At 48.3% G+C, this 17090-nt stretch overlaps 1 protein-coding gene across 5 annotated transcripts in view; it reads right to left on the bottom strand.

The window, feature by feature from the left end:
- Positions 1 to 17090, bottom strand: part of ARHGEF39 (Rho guanine nucleotide exchange factor 39) — a 96644-nt gene that overhangs the window by 27844 nt on the left and 51710 nt on the right. For 4 of the 5 annotated variants that reach the window (XR_007773110.1, XR_007773111.1, XM_050943644.1 and 1 more), the window contains exons 3-4: positions 6373 to 6467; positions 4931 to 5051 (exon numbers count right to left, since the gene is read on the bottom strand). The exons of the other annotated variant lie outside the window; for it this stretch is intronic. Coding sequence is in view for 2 of the 4 variants with exons in the window: in XM_050943644.1 (XP_050799601.1) it covers positions 4931 to 5051; positions 6373 to 6467 (216 nt within the window). In the remaining 2 variants the exon portion in view is untranslated. The remainder of the gene's footprint in view (positions 1 to 4930; positions 5052 to 6372; positions 6468 to 17090) is intronic. 5 annotated transcript variants of the gene reach the window in all.

The following is a 17090-nucleotide window of genomic DNA, read 5'->3' on the forward strand; positions in this document are numbered from 1 at the left end:
ATCCTGAAGCCACAATTCTCTCTGCATGGTCACTGCAGTGGTTGTGGATCCGGCCATGATATCCGAGGCATCCGCTGTTGTCAAGACTATTTTGGCCAGCAGTTGCCCTTCCTGTGTTATGTGTTTTAGCTCCTTTAAGCTCTCATGAGCAAGCTTAGCCACAAAGGGTGTCATGCTGTCCCTAGTCAAATCATATTTGCCCAGTAAGGCCTGATAGTTGGCCACTCTCAACTGAAGTAAAGCCAATGAGTACAGTTCTCTTGCAAAAAGATCTAAATGTTTGGGATATTTGTGTTTTGGTATGCTCTTGATAGAACTTGACTTCTCTTGAACAGGCAAGACAACTAGGGACAAAGGTTGGCATGGGTATAAAAGTACTCAAACCTCCAGAGGGTAACTGGTAGGTAACATTTCTCAATTAGTTTTGATGTTGGTGTTATAATGACTGGTGTCTACCACAGAGTTTTTGCTGGATCTAGGAGCCCTTCATTTACAGGAAGGGTGGGCAGGGCCAACAGAAAATGTCAAATAACTTGTGGGATTTTTCAGAGATGACTGCAGTCTCTTTCGCCAAGGTGTCAGAAATCTGTGCAAGGAACTCCTGAAAAGCCTTGAAATCATCCAGTGCCAGATCTACCGTCTCATCAAGCAAAGATGAAGAAAGATCCTTAGGAAGTAACAAAGGATATTGGCACACTTCTGAATCTTGCCCCTTTTGGTGCTCCACTGACAGATTTGCTAGGAAAGCCTCTTGAATAAGTGGATCTTCTCCTCTTCCATGATGGCACGCACCAGCTCCTTGAGGCTTGTGAAGATAAGCCACAATAGGGCCATGGTGGCATCCTGTATGTGTATCAGTGGCCAATGGGTTGCTGGCTGGATCAATGGTTGAGCTCTGTAGAAGTCCTCGGGTTCCTCAGTGGCAGCCCTCATGGAACTTAGAGGGGAGCTAAGTTCCCTCTAAGCCCCATGCATCACCTACATATTGGTGCACACAACAAAATTAATTCTGCACATGTATGTAAAAAATTAAAGGGAACACTGAAGGGGAAACAAGAAAAGTGTGCTCTGGGAATGGAGAGGAATGGCGCACCTCCTCCATAGGCGATGCTGTTGGTAGAGTGCTGTCAGTACCAAGATCTGTGTCAGTATTTGTGCATTCTGAGTCTGTTGTGCCAGAGCCAGAGTTGACATTGGCAGGGATACTGCTGGTACTGGACCCAGCGGAGCCTGCTGCATCACAGTCTGCTCCTTCTTGACAGTCCTCAATATCATGCAGGACCTGGCCAGCTTGTTTCCCTAACATTTTCTTGTGCCTCTGAGAGAACACCAACCTCCCTCTCAACTCCCACTCCAGTGCTCAGAGAAAACGATTGTTGCACTCTGCTTCGACTTCCGAGGTATCAACTTTAGTGTCGAGACTGTTAGTGGTTTCAGTACTAGAGGGAATGCCAGTACCAATGTCAATGCCGGCACCAGGTCTTGTCTCAGCATCATTTTTCTCTGAGGAGGTCTTCAGAGTTCCCTGCCTCCTTGACTGATTGCTGGATAACGTGGGCTTGAGCATTAGAAGGGTCTTTGCTCCAGAAAAGCCTGGCTCTATCTGATCCAGGAGGTGTATCTTAGGACTTGACAGTCCCTACGGAGAAAGATAGGCAGACCAAGCACTTGCTTAGGATATGGGATTCTCCTAAGCAGAACACACACTTGCTGTGCCTATCATTTAGAGGAATTAGTCCAGAGGATGGGCAAGGCTAAAAACGTCTGCATTTAGAGTCCCACATTTTTAGTTCCTTGTACAGGGGAGTGAGAGTGAGTGCGTGAGTGAAGCAAGTAATAGAACAGATTACGGTGATAGGTTGTTCTGAGGATACTCAGAAGATTTTGAGGTGTTCAAGCCCGAGCTAAGGTGTAGTGGGTGAGACACCAGCTGGATTCCATCTCGCTGACACAGTGGAAAGAAGGAACTGAGAGAGGATCATAGAATCAAAGAAGATTAGGGTTGGAAGAGACCTCAGGAGGTCATCCAGTGCAACTCCCTGCTCAAAGCAGGGACAACACCAACTAAATCATCCCAGCCAGGGCTTTCTCAAGCCCAGCCTTAAAAACCTCTAAGGATGGAGATTCCACCACCTCCCTAGGTAACCCATTCCAGTGCTTCACCATCTTCTAGTGAAATAGTGTTTCCTCATATCCAGTCTAGACCTCTCTCACTGCAACTTGAGACCACTGCTTCTTGTTCTGTCATCTGCCACCACTGAGAACAGCCTAGCTCCATCCTCTTTGGAACCCCTCTTCAGGTAGTTGAAGGCTGCTATCAAATCCCACCTCACTCTTCTCTTCCGCAGACTAAATAAGCCCAGTTCCCTCAGCCTCTCCTCATAAGTCATATGCCCCAGCCTCCTAATCATTTGTTATCCTCCGTTGGACTCTCTCCAATTTATCCACACCCTTTCTGTAGTGGGGGGCCCAAAACTGGATGCGATACTCCAGATGTGGCCTCACCAGTGCCAAATACAGGGGAATAAATCACTTCCCTCGAACTACTGGCAATGCTCCTGCTAATGCAGCCATTATATATGCCATTAGACTTCTTCGCAACAAGGGCACACTGCTGACTCATATCCAGCTTCTCATCCACTGTAATCCCCAGGTCTTTTTCTGTAGAACTGCCATTTAGCTAGTCGGTCCCCAGCCTGCAGCAGCGCATGGGATTCTTCCATCCTAAGTGCAGTACTCTTCAATTGTCCCTGTTGAACCTCATCCGATTTATTTTGGCCTAATCCTCCAATTTGTCTAGGTCACTGGACCCTATCTACCTCTCCGACAGCTTAGTGTCATTTGCGAACTTGCTGAGGGTGCAATCCATCCCATCATCCAGATCATTAATGAAGATGTTGAACAAAACTGGCCCTAGGACAGACCCCTGGGGCACTCCACTTGATTCCAGCTGCCAACTAGACATTGAGTCATTGATCACTACCCATTGAGCCTGACGACGTAGCCAGCTTTCAATCCACCTTATAGTCCATTCATCCAATCCATACTTTTTTAACTTGCTGGCAAGAATACTGTGGGAGACCATATCAAAAGCTGTGCTAAAGTCAAGGTACATCATGTCCATGTTTTCCCCATATGCACAGAGCCAGTTACCTCATCACAGAAGGCAATCAGGTTGGTTAGGCATGACTTGCCCTTGGTGAATCAATGTTGACTGTTCCTGATCACCTTCCTCTCCTCCAAGTGCTTCAAAATGGATTATTTGAGGATCTGCGCCATGATTTTTTCCAGGGACTGAGGTGAGGCTGATCGGTCTGTAGTTCCACAGATTCTCCTCCTTTCATTTTTTAAACATGGGCACTATATATTTGACTTTTTCCAATTGTTCAGGACCTCCCCCCAATTGCCACGAGTTTTCAAAGATAACGGCCAATGACTCTGCAATCATATCAGCCAACTCCCTCAGCACCCTCGGATGCATTAGATCCAGCCCCATGGACTTGTGCATGTCCAGCTTTTCTAAATAGTCCTTAACCTGTTCTTTCACGACTGAGAGCTGCTCACCTCCTCCCCATACTGTACTGCCCAGTGCAGCAGTCTGGGAGCTGACCTTGCCTGTGACGACCAAGGCAAAAAAAGCATTTAGTGCTTCAGCTTTTTCCATTGTGTGTCACTAGGTTGCCTCCTCTATTCAGTAAGGGTCCAGCACCCCCTTTTATGTCCTGTACAAGAGCACGAAGAGTCACTGGGAACATCCACCACCCTGATGGACACTGCTAGTCAAAAATACCCAGTCCTGTGCATGAGACACATGTACACTTATAGTAGGATCCAGACTGATACATACCTGAAGAAGAACCAGAACTCCCAAGCCCTATTTAAACCCATCTGACACCAACTGATTTTATGACATTCAGCAAGCCACTTCTCCCTCTCCAAGCCACCATTTCCCCGTTTCAGAGAGGATAACTGTATGTGTGTACATGAGAAAGATAAAGTAGTTCTTATAAACACTTTTAAAAGTGTGTCTAAAGTAGATATAGTAATGAAGAGCTCATTAATTTTGGTGGCACTTATCACCAGCTTAATATGATGTGGAGATGCAGCCTTGCATCATCTTATGGTGACAAGACTAAAGACAAGTGTAACAGAGATATTCCTGTCCTCCAAGGAGGCCAACAGAGTGCATGTATGCATGCACCCTGAGGTGAGCAAAAGCACATCCTTAGTGCTTTCCACCGCAATGTCTCCGGGAGCTGGGAAATCTGCACTGATATTAAAATTTTAATAATTCAGAGGGACAAGGGGGTCCTTCTGAGGAAGACTTTTATCCTTCATGCAATTTCCCTAACTCTAGAATGCAAGTCATTTAAAAGACATACTACGTGTTTTGAGCGGGACCTGGCAAGAATGGAAGGGAGGTCTTTCCTCCTTCTCCTATAGGAGAAGGTAGATTTGAGGTGGCAAAAGAAAGATATCCTAGCTGGGAGTCCCCCTGTCACGGTTCTCTTGGTGCTTTACCCAGTAATGGGAAAGGCTAGGAGCTCTGGTAATTCTCCAGCCAAACACCAGCTCCTCCTTCCTAATGATCCCTTTTCAAATTCCCTTGCCTGGTGAGTTTGCACTGAGCCTACCAGAGGAGGAGAAGGAGCCAAATTCCTCCAAACCAGAAGGGAAACTCTTGATTTTAGAAGAGGAAAAGCTGTACTCCCTTCATGATCCCCCTTTATTTAAATCTCTAGTTTTGGAAGCGTGAAGTGCTAAATAAGTACTGAATATTTCATCATGGGCTGGGGTGGGGGGATAGGGGGGCAACAGTTTTGAACAGGAAACAATTGGTCCCTCACTGCTATCTCTGGAATGAAAGAGGGGATATAGCTATGCCAGAAGAGTGGAATGACACAAGAAGAAGGGCAGAGGGGGCACTCACCTGCAGGGTTTTCTTAGCTTGCTCCAAGTTTTCAGCATAGTGGCCATAGAGCTCCAGCTTCTGACAGAAACCCTCCAATCCTAGCCCCAAGTGCCCTCTCTCCAAGTGAAGCAGCAGAATCCTGTGTGCAAGGACAGCAACTCACTGAGAGGGCTACATGATAACCAAAATTGCCTTGGCTCCCTCTACTTCAAATCCTGTTCTATCCATTATTTTGGGGTCTGTCATCCCTCTCACCCAGAAATTAAACCCAGGATACATACTCAAGGGATCCAGTGCGAACTAAACAGAATATTCTCTAAAACATTGGAAAGCTCACTTTCTAGGGTTAAAAAAAACTCTACCCAGCAAGTGATCAGCATGTGGGTAGGCATATGAATAGTTTAGTTTAATAATATAGTACCTTATATGCACAATACCTTATGGCTAATATTAAAAAAAAATTAGAAACAACTCCTCCAAAAAACAAATTTTAAACACACAAATTAAAATACAAAATTAGCCCTTCTCTAAAATTAGTTACACCTGTAAAATCACCACCCATAAAATAAGAAAATAAGAAAAAAAAAAGTATGAGGAGTACATTATTTCACTGAGATCAAAAGTAGCCTCTCTTTCACTTACTTTTTTTCTTATTTTTATGGCAGATCAGGCAAATAGGGGAACAGCCCAAATAAACATTTTCAGGACATAGCAAATATTCTAATTTCTGAGCTGATATGGTAAAAAGCATCTGGGCCAGGAATGGAGACAAACTATATATTTCTCAGGTGGCAGTACAGGTTACAAGACAATAAACAGCATGATTAGTTTTCAATCTGGCTAGACTGAGATGGACAAAGAATTATGTCTCTCAATACCAGCATATCTCCCTTCCAAATAGGCCATCTGTGTTGTATGGAAATGGAGGCCTATGAAGGCCCTCCCCTTTAACAGACTGTTGCTTAAAATCCATGACCGAGTCCCGAATGAAGTGATCAGACAATAAAGTGGAGTGTAGGACGTCACTGGGAGCAGGCATAGTAAAATGCAATGGGCCGGGCATATAGAGAGGCTCACTGACAATCAGACTGCAGCCTGTCGCCAAGTGGTACCCACAGGAACTGAAACAACAACTCGGCTGACCTCCAAAGAGATGGGAAGATTTTATTGTGGAAAGACATGGCCGCACATGGAGAAGGAAGGTCGGGATATGAGAAGAATGGAAGATGTGTTGTGATTGGCACAATCTATATGAGGGCTGAAGGACCGATTGATCAAGGTGATCAAGGCGTTTAAAATAACCAAATATTTCTCATAGCTATGGACATTCTGGCTATCTGGATAGATGTGCACAGGTCAGCAGCTCCCTGGGCACATCTCCAAGCCCCATCAAGGTTAGTTATCTCCCACTCACCCACTCTCTCACCCATGTGTGGTACTCCCTCAAGCTGGTCACTTACTGGCTGGTGCAATATATGGATTCCAGGAGCCCGAAGATGCCTTCCCGCACAGCTGGCTTCAGTGTCCCTTTGGCCTTCAGAATTGTCACAAAATACTAACCAGGAAAGAAGTACACAGAAGGGTTATACCCCATGGTCTACACAGGGAAGCAGCTACACTCAGCCTGCAGCAACACCAAGAAACTGCAGACACTCCTCCTCTCGCCCTCAACAGCAGTGAAAGCAAGCATAAGACAGCTCCTACTCTACTGGCATCAAGGCGGCAAGGCTATTCCTCAATGACTGTCTTTCCCCATCACTGTACACAAGTGATGAGTGCCCAAGGCAGCCACACCACTACCCCCAGGAAAAGGTCAGCAACACTTAGGGCTTTATAAAAGCAGCAAAGAATCCTGTGGCACCTTATAGACTAACAGACGTTTTGGAGCATAAGCTTTTGTGGGTGAATACCCACTTCCTCAGATGCATGTAATGGAAATATCCAGGGGCAGGTGTATATATGCTAGCAAGCAAGCTAGAGATAACGAGGTCAGTTCAATCAGGGAGGATGAGGCCCTGTTCTTGCAGTTGAGGTGTGAAAACCAAGAGAGGAGAAACTGGTTCTGTAACTGGCAAGCCATTCACAGTCTTTGTTCAATCCTGAGCTGATGGTGTCAAATTTGCAGATGAACTCAAGATCAGCAGTTTCTCTTTGAAGTCTGGTCCTGAAGTTTTTTTGCTGCAGGATGGCCACCTTAAGGTCTGCTATAGTGTGGCCAGGGAGGTCGAAGCGCTCCCCCACAGGTCCCCGTACACTGCCACTCCCAATGTCCGACCCACGTCCACCCATCCCCCTCCGCAGAGACCGCCCAGCCTGGCCGGTGCACACAAACCCGGAAATCCTGGACGCCCCATCATCTCGGGCATTGGCACTCTCACTGAAGGACTGTCTGGATATATGGACTCTCTACTCAGACCCTATGCCACCAGCACTCCCAGCTATCTCCGTGACACCACTGATTTCCTGAGGAAACTACAATGCATTGGTGACCTCCCAGAAAACACCATCCTAGCCACCATGGATGTAGAGGCTCTCTACACAAACATCCCACACACAGATGGAATACAAGCTGTCAGGAACACTATCCCTGATGATGCCACAGCACAACTGGCTGCTGAGCTCTGTGCCTTTATACTTACACACAACTATTTCAAATTTGATGACAATATATATCTCCAGATCAGTGGCACTGCTATGGGCACCCGCATGGCCCCACAGTGTGCCAGTGTCTTTGTGGCCGGCCTGGAGCAACGCTTCCTCGGCTCTCGTCCACTCGCGCCCCTTCTCTACCTTCGCTGCATTGATGACATCTTCATCGTCTGGACCCATGGGAAGGAGACTCTGGAGGGGTTCCCCCGCGATTTAGGCAGCTTCCGCCCCACCATCGGCCTCAGTCTGGGCCGGTCTGCGCGGGGGGTCCACTTTCTTGGCACCGCGGTGCAGGTGGGCGGTGGTCGTGTTGACACTACCCTGTGTCGAGGGCCCGCCGACCGCTGTGCCTGCCTTCATGCCTCCAGCTTCCATCCCGGGCACATCGCGCGATCCATTGTCTGCAGCCAAGCACTGAGGTGCGGCCGCGTCTGCTCTGGCCCCTTGGACGGAGACCAACACCTACGGGGTCTCCGCCGGGCATTCTCGGGGCTGCAGTACCCGCACAAGGAGATGGGGAGGCGGATCGGCGGGGCCGGGCGTGTGCCCAGGGGCCTCCTACTGCAGGACAGGCCCAGGAGGGAAGCCAGCAGGGCTCCACTGGCCATCGCATGCAGCCCCCAGCTGGGGCCCCTCCGGCGCATCATCAGGGGTCTGTGGCCCATCCTGGACGGTGGTCCCACACTTTCGCAGGCCTTGGGTGGCAGGCCAGTCCTTGCCCATGGACAGCCTGCCAACCTGAGGCATGTTCTCGCCAGTGACTGCGCACTGCACCATGGTGGCTCCGGCTCGGGGACCGGTCCGTGCGGTGAGCCTCGGTGCCGGCTCTGCCCACGTGTCTGCACCGGCGGCGCCATCGCAGGACCTGGCCAGGTCGGCCGCACCGTCGCTGGTTCATTCGCCTGCACATCCACCAATGTAATGTACGCATCGTGTGCCGGCGATGCCCCTCTGCTGTGTGCATCGGCCAGGCTGGGCGGTCTCTGCGGAGGGGGATGGGTGGACGCGGGTCGGACATTGGGAGTGGCAGTGTACGGGGACCTGTGGGAGAGCGCTTCGACCTCCCTGGCCACACTATAGCAGAACTTAAGGTGGCCATCCTGCAGCAAAAAAACTTCAGGACCAGACTTCAAAAAGAAACTGCTGAGCTGCAGTTCATCTGCAAATTTGACACCATCAGCTCAGGATTGAACAAAGACTGTGAATGGCTTGCCAATTACAGAACCAGTTTCTCCTCTCTTGGTTTTCACACCTCAACTGCTAGAACAGGGCCTCATCCTCCCTGATTGAACTGACCTCGTTATCTCTAGCTTGCTTGCTAGCATATATACACCTGCCCCTGGATATTTCCATTACATGCATCTGCGGAAGTGGGTATTCACCCACGAAAGCTCATGCTCCAAAACGTCTGTTAGTCTATAAAGTGCCATAGGATTCTTTGCTGCTTTTACAGATCCAGACTAACACGGCTACCCCTCTGATATTAGGGCTTTATAGTCTCTTATTTTGTTTCACAGCAACAAATGAGAATATCATCACCTTCCTTATAAACGTAGTTTATTCCTCACTGGACCATCAAACTTTCTGGGCCAACCCCCTCATACCAGTAACCGTACCACTGCACTGGAGGACCCTGGCCAGCAGAAATTTATTTGAAGTCACAGGTCTCAGAGCCATGAACAGAAGTAGACTGCAAACAGCTGGAGGGTTTTTTGGTTTAAGTATGTTAGGATTGTTTTTGTTCCTAAGTGGTAGAATTTTCAATAATAATGCAGAAAAGGAAGTGTTCAATAAGTTCTCCTGTTTTTTTATTTGGAAAAAAGCCAGATGATAGAGTCTCATCATCATCTTTCTAATTCAACAGTAAGTCAAGAGGATGTTAAACAGCTACTAAAGTAAGATATTTTTTAAATCAGCAGGTCCAGATAATTTGCATCAAAGAGTCCCAAAAGAACTGGTGTAAGAGCCATGTGGACCATTAAAGTCTATTTTCTATAAGTCTTAGAATACTAGGGAAGTTACAGAGGGCTGGCAGAAAGCTAATGTACCAATTTAAAAAAGGGTAAAAGGGATGACCTAGGCAATTATAGGCGTGTCAGCCCAACATAGATTCCAGGAAAAGAAAAGCAATGGGTGATACAGGATTCGACTGATAAAGAATTAAAGGAATATAATTAATACTGGATTTATGGACACTGGTTTAAGTTTGGCTGATAAAGGTAAGGCAATCATAAAATCATAGACACATAGGACTAGAAGGGATCTCGATGGGTCATTTACTCCAGTACTCTGCACTGAAGCCAGATTATCTAGACTGTCCAAACGGTGTTTGTTTAATCAGTTCTTAAAAACCTTTAATGACTACTCTAGCTAATTTGTTCCACTACTTAACTACCCTTACAGTTAGGAAGTTTTTCTTACTATCTAACCTAATCTCCTTTATTGCAATTTACGCCCATTATTTTTGTCCTGTCCTCAATGGATAAGGAGAACAATTTTATTAAGCTCCATTTTATAACAGCCTTTCATGTACTTAAAGACTGTTATATGTTCCCCTTTGGTCTTCTCTTCTCCATACTAAACAAACCCTTTTTTTTTTTTTCCAATCTTTCCTCATCAGTCATATTTTCTAGACCTTTGTTGCTCTCTTCTGGACTTTCTCCAATCTGTACACATCTTTCCTGAAGTATGGTGCCCAGAACTGGACACAGTATTCCCAGTTAAGATCTTATCAGTGCTGAGTTGAGTGGGACAATTACTTCTCATGTCTTGCTCGCAACATTCCTGCTACTATATCTCAGGATGACATTTACTTTTTTTTGGCAACAGTATTACATTGTTGACTCATATTTAATTTGTGATTCACTATGACCCCAGATCCTTTTTGTACTACTCCTTCCTATGTAGTGATTTCCCATTTTGTATTTGTGCAATTGATTATTTCTTCCTAAATGTAGTACGATGCACATAAGAATGGCCAGGTGCCCCAGAGTGAGTGAATCTAACAGGTAATGATCAAGTGATCTCTCTTCTGCCACCCATCTCCACCATCTGACAGAGGCTAGGGACACCATTCCTTACCCATCCTGGCTAATAGCCATTAATGGACTTGAATTCATGGAGGTTATCTAGCTCTCTTTAAAACCCTGTTATAGTCCTAGCCTTCCAACCTCCTCAGGCAAGGATTTCCACAGGTTGACTGCGCACTGTGTGAAGAAGAGAAGAGAGACTGCTGAAGCTGAATAAATATGCAAATTAGATACAATTAACTTAGGTTTGAACAGAGACTGGGAATGGCTGGGTCATTACACTAATTGAATCTATTTCCCCATGTTAAAATAGCCTCACACCTTCTATGGGTCATTTCGATCATCACTTCAAAGGTTTTCTCTCTCTCCTGCTGATGATAGCTCATCTCAATTGATCGGCCTCTTACAGCTGGTATGGCTACTCCCACCTTTTCACGTTCCCTGTATGTATAAATATGATCTGTGTGTTTCATTCTATGCATCCAATGAAGTGGGTTTAAGCCCATGAAAACTTATACTCAAATAAATTTGTTAGTCTCTAAGGTGCCACAAGTATTCCTTTTTGTGTGAAGAAGAACTGCCTTTTATTTGTTTTAAACCTGCTGCCCATTAATTTCATTTGGTAGCCCCTAGTTCTTATAGGAACAAATAAATAACTTTTCCTTATTCACTTTCTCCACACTACTCATGATTTTATATACCTCTATCATATCCCCCCCCTTAGTCTCCTCTTTTCCAAGCTGAAAAGTCCTAACCTCTTTAATCTCTCCTCATATGGGACCCTCTCGAAACCCCTAATCATTTTAGTTGCCCTTCTCTGAACCTTTTCTAATGCCAGTATATCTTTTTTGAGATGAGACCACATCTGTATGCAGTATTCAAGATGTGGGCGTACCATGGATTTGTATAATGGCAATAAGCTATTCTCCGTCTTATTCTCTATCCCTTTTTGAATGATTCCTAACATCCTGTTTGCTTTTTCAACTGGCGCTGCACACTGCGTGGACGTCTTCAGAGAAAAGACAGTTACTCACCTTTGTAACTGTTGTTCTTCGAGATTTGTTGCTCATATCCATTCCAGTTAGGTGTGTGCGCGCCACGTGCATGTTCGTAGGAGATTTTTTACCCTAGCAACACTCGGTGGGCCGGCAGGGCACCTCCTGGAATGGTGCCGCTATGGCAACTGATATATACCCCTGCTGGCCCATCCACTCCTCAGTTCCTTCTTGCCGGCTACTCCAACAGAGCGGAAGGAGGGCGGGTGTGGAATGGATATAAGCAACACATCTCGAAGAACAACAGTTACAAAGGTGAGTAACCGTCTTTTCTTCTTCGAGTGCTTGCTCATATCCATTCCAGTTAGGTGATTCCCAAGCCTTACGTAGGCGGTGGGGTCGGAGCGAGACGTTGCGGAATGTAAGACTGCTCAGCCGAAGGCGGCATCGTCTCTGGACTGCTGGACCAATGCATAGTTCGATGCAAAGGTGTGGATGGAAGACCAGGTGGCCACGTGGCAGATTTCCTGTATGGGAACTTGGGCCAAGAACGCGGCAGATGAGGCTTGAGCCCGAGTAGAGCGGGCAGTGAGATGGCCAGTCGGAGCGTGAGCCAACTCATAGCATGCCCGAATACAGGATGTCACCCACGATGCAATACGTTGGGAAGAGATTGCCATGCCCTTCATATGTTCTGCCACCGCTACAAATAGCTGAGGTGAAAGCCAGAAGGGTTTGGTCCTCTCGATGTAAAAGGCGAGAGCCTTGCGGACATCCAGAGTATGCAGCTGCTGTTCCTGTCGCGATGAGTGCGGCTTTGGAAAAAAGACCAGCAGGAAGACGTCCTGATTAACATGAAAGGCAGAGATGACCTTCGGGAAGAACACCGGGTGCGGTTGCAGCTGTACCTTGTTCTTATGGAACACAGTATATGGAGGATCCACAGTCAACGCTCGAGTTCTGAGACTTGTCTAGCCGAGGTGACAGCGACTAGGAATGCTATCTTCCAGGACAGGTATAGGAGCGAGCATGTGGCTAAAGGCTCAAAGGGGGGCCCCCATGAGCCTGGTTAAGACGAGGTTCAGGTCCCAGGTAGGGGTTGGGCGTTTGACCTGGGGGTAGAGTCGCTCCAAGCCCTTGAGGAATCTGGAGACTATAGGGTGGGGAAAAAACGGAACTGCCAGCTTCCGCAGGATGGAAGGTGGAAATAGCTGCAAGATGCACTCTTAGAGAAGAGATCGCCAGACCTTGCTCTCTGAGAGACCATAAATAGTCCAAGATAGTGGGGAGTAATACAGATCGCGGAGACAGGTCATGCTGGGCGCACCAGTGACAGAAGCGCTTCCATTCAGCGAGGTATGTTGATCGCATGGAGGGCTTTCTGCTTCACAGCAGCACCTGTTGCACTGCGGCGGAACAACGCAACTCCGATTGGCTCAACCAGACAGCAGCCATGCTGTCAGATGAAGGGACTGCAGGTCCGGGTGGTGCAGCCTGCCGAAGTCCTATGTGATCAGGTCCAGGCAGAGTGGTAGGGGAATCAGGTCTGACAGAGACAGGTCGAGCAGCATGGTGTATCAATGCTGCCTCGGCCAAGCCGGAGCGATCAAGATAAGCCGGGCTTTGTCCCTGCAGAGCTTGAGTAGAACTCGGTGGACGAGAGGAAATGGTGGGAAGGCATAACAGAGGTGGCCCGTCCACGGAATGAGGAATGCGTCCAACAGGGAGCCCGGGGAGCGACCTTGTAGGGAGCAGAACACCTGGCATTTCTTGTTCACTCTGGAGGCAAACAGGTCTACGTGGGGAAAGCCCCACCTCTGGAAAACCGAATGGAGAATGTCCGGACGGATGAACCACTCGTGCGACAGGACGGACCTGCTCAGATGATCTGCGAGCGTGATCCGGACTCCTGGGAGGAAGGAGGCTACTAGGTCTATGGAGTGGGCTATGCCGAAGTCCCACAGTTGGATCGCTTCCTGACACAAGGGGGAGGATCGTGTCCCTCCCTGTTTGTTTATGTAATACATGGCCGTTGTGTTGTCCGTGAATACAGCAACACAATGGCCCTGCAGATGGCACTGGAACGCTTGGCATGACAGCCCGACCGCTCTCAGCTCTCTGACATTGATGTGTAGCGTCAACTCCTGGGACGACCAAAGGCCTTGGGTGCGCAGGTGCCCTAGGTGAACACCCCAGCCCAGGGAGGACGCGTCCGTTGTTAGGGATGTGGAGGGCTGGGGAGGATGGAACGGCAGACCTGCACACACCCGGGATGACGTTCATCACCAGTCGAGGGAGCCTAGAACGCTCGGCGGAACTGTCAGAATGATGTCTATGGCGTCTCTGCCCGGCCGATAGACGGAGGCGAGCCAGATTTGTAGAGGACGCATTCACAGTCTGGCGTGCTTTGTGACGAATGTGCATGCAGCCATGTGACTGAGACCACCAAGGCAAGTGCGAGCCAAGGTTGTTGGAAAGCTCTGAAGACTTTGGACGAGGGAGACTATGGCCTGAAACCGGTGTGGAGGTAAACTGGCTGTTGCAAGGTTGGAGTCCAGCATTGCCCCGATAAACTCTATTCTCTGCGTAGGCACCAGAGTGGACTTGTCTAAGCTGATGATCAGGCCTAGACGCATAAACAGGTCCTTGATGATAGTCACATGGCTGATGACTTGTGCCTCAGAGGCCCCTCGGATAAGCCAGTCGTCGAGGTAAGGGAAGATGTGTATTTGACGACGGCGTAGGGAAGCAGTGACGACCGCCATACACTTCGTGAAGACACGAGAGGCCAAAGGGGAGGACAGTAAACTGGTAGTGTCGATGGTTTACCACAAAGCGCAGATACCGCCTGTGCAGTCGATGGTTTACCACAAAGCGCAGATACCGCCTGTGCAGGGGATAAATTGCAATGTGGAAAATGGCCTTCATGTCGACAGCGGCGTACCAATCTCCGGGATCCAGGGAAGGAATGATGGTTCCCAGGGATACCATGCGGAACTTGAACTTTTTGATGAATTTGTTCAGTCCTCACAGGTCTAGGATAGGCCGGAGACCCCCTTTTGCCTTGGGAATTAGGAAATATCAGGAATAAAACCCCTTGCCCCTTAATTCCTCCGGTACCTCCTCTATAGCTCCGATTGAGAGGAGCCTGTGGACCTCCTGGATGAGGAGTTGCTCGTGAGAGGGGTCCCTGAAGAGGGATGAGGAGGGGGGTGGGAGGGAGGGGGTGAAAAACTGAAGATGGTATCCAAGCTCCACCGTACATAGGACCCAATGATCTGAAGTCAATTGGGACCACGCAGGGAGGAACGGGGAAAGGCGGTTGTAGAACTGAAAGGGATCCGTGGAGGCAATTGGTACACTGCTCTCAGGCGCACCCTCAAAAGTTTGATTTGGGTCCTGGTGTTGGTTTGGTGGGACTGGAATTGTTACCCTCTTGAGGTTCAGACTGACGTCTGCGGTTGGTGCGACCTCTGTGACGTTATTGATATAAACTGGGATCATATAGAACATGGGTTGCAACCAAGGTCCTGTAGTGGCACCAAATCCTATGTAAAGGGGGTCATATAAGGTGTCTAAGACCAGGTTATGGGTTGCTGGTTATGATTATGCTGTCTGTATGTCTGTATCATTTTGGTAGTTGAAGTTATGAATATTGGCTGTATGCTGTCTGTATTTCAAACTTGTTTTGTGTTACTGGGAAAGGTCCAAGACAAGTTGGTGTCAGCTCTGTTTAGCCTGCTTGATGGCCCATTAAGGACCATCACCTACACAACTGTCCCATCGAGAGAAGGCAGTTACGCCCTGTGACTCAGCAGGGTGTGCAGAAACTGGCCCATGTGACTGCAGACTCCATTTTGCTGTAACTTTCCACAGTAAGAACAAAGACGTGTTCTTGCACCTGGAAAAGCCTATATAAGGCGGAGGCCTCATCTCCATTTTGTCTTCAATCCTGCTTCTTACCTCTGGAGGGACTTTGCTACAAACTGAAGCTCTGCACAAAGGACTGATGACCCATCCCAGCGGGGGATGTTCTCCAGAGACTTGATTTAAACCTGCAGTTTACTCCATCACTGCTACAAGCCTGAACTAAGAACTTTGCCATTACTGTATGTAATTGATTCCATTTAACCAATTCTAGTTCTCATCTCTATCTTTTTCCCCTTTATGAATAAACCTTTAGTTTTTAGATTCTAAAGGATTGGCAACAGCGTGATTTGTGGGTAAGATCTAATGTGTATATTGACCTGGGTCTGGGGCTTGGTCCTTTGGGATCGAGAGAACCTTTTTCTTTTACTGGGGTGTTGGTTTTCATAACCATTCATCCCAGGACGGGTGGCACTGGTGGTGATACTGAGAGACTGGTGTGTCTAAGGAAATTGCTTGTGTGACTTGTGGTTAGCCAGTGGGGTAAAACCGAAGTCCTTTTTTCTGGCTGGTTTGGTTTGACTTAGAGGTGGAAAAACCCCAGCCTTGGGCTGTGACTGCCCTGTTTGAGCAATTGGTCCTGAATTGGCACTCTCAGTTGGGTCCCGCCAGAACCACAACGTCACAACCTCGTCTTCTGGCAAAGTCTTGTTTTGGCCTAGGCGGGGGTAAGGGCGCTGAGGCTGGGAGCGGAATGACCGTGTTTGAGTCTGAGGCGTATGCATTCCCAACGAACGCATAATTACGTGGTTGTCCTTTAGACTCTGCAGTCTGGGGTCCGTCTTTTGTGAGAACAAGCCTTGTCCATCAACGGCAAGTCTTGCATGGTATGTTGCAGCTCAGGTGGCAGGCCGGACACTTGCAACCATGATATATGTCGCATGGCTATGCCAGAGGCAACCGTTCTAGCCGCCGAATCGGCGGCATCTAGCGAGGCTTGTAAGGAGGTCCTCGTGACCCTCTTCCCCTCCTCCAGGAGTGCTGTAAATTCCAGGCGGGAATCTTGCGGAACCAACTCTGTAAACTTCCCGACTGCCTCCTAGGTATTGTAATTGTATCTGCTCAGGAGGGCTTGTTGGTTCGCCACGCGGAGTTGGAGACCTCCCGCGGAATAGATTTTCCGTCCCAACAAATCCATGCGCCTGGCCTCCCTACATTTAGGTGCGGGGGCTTGTTGGCCGTGGCGCTCCCATTCGTTGACGGACTGTACCACCAATGAACAGGGAGCGGGGTGCACAGAGGTACTCATACCCCTTGGAAGGCACCATGTATTTCCGTTCGACCCCCCTGGCTGTGGGTGGGATGGAAGCCAGGGATTGCCAGATAGTGTCTGCTCTAGCCTGGATCGAACGGATGAAGGGAGAGCCACTCTGGTTGGTGTCTCTGCGGACAAGATGCTAATCACAGGGTCCTCAACCTCTGGAACCTCCTCTACTGGAAGGTTGATATTCTGGGCGACACGCCGCAGAAGGTCCTGGTGTGACCGGAGGTCAATCAGAGGTGGCCCCGACGATGATGTCCCCACTACTGCCTCATCTGGGGAAGAGGAGGATGACAGCCCCGGGACGAGTGGGTCCT

Source organism: Gopherus flavomarginatus, chromosome 3 (genome assembly GCF_025201925.1).
Source record: "Gopherus flavomarginatus isolate rGopFla2 chromosome 3, rGopFla2.mat.asm, whole genome shotgun sequence".
NCBI lineage: Eukaryota > Metazoa > Chordata > Testudines > Testudinidae > Gopherus > Gopherus flavomarginatus.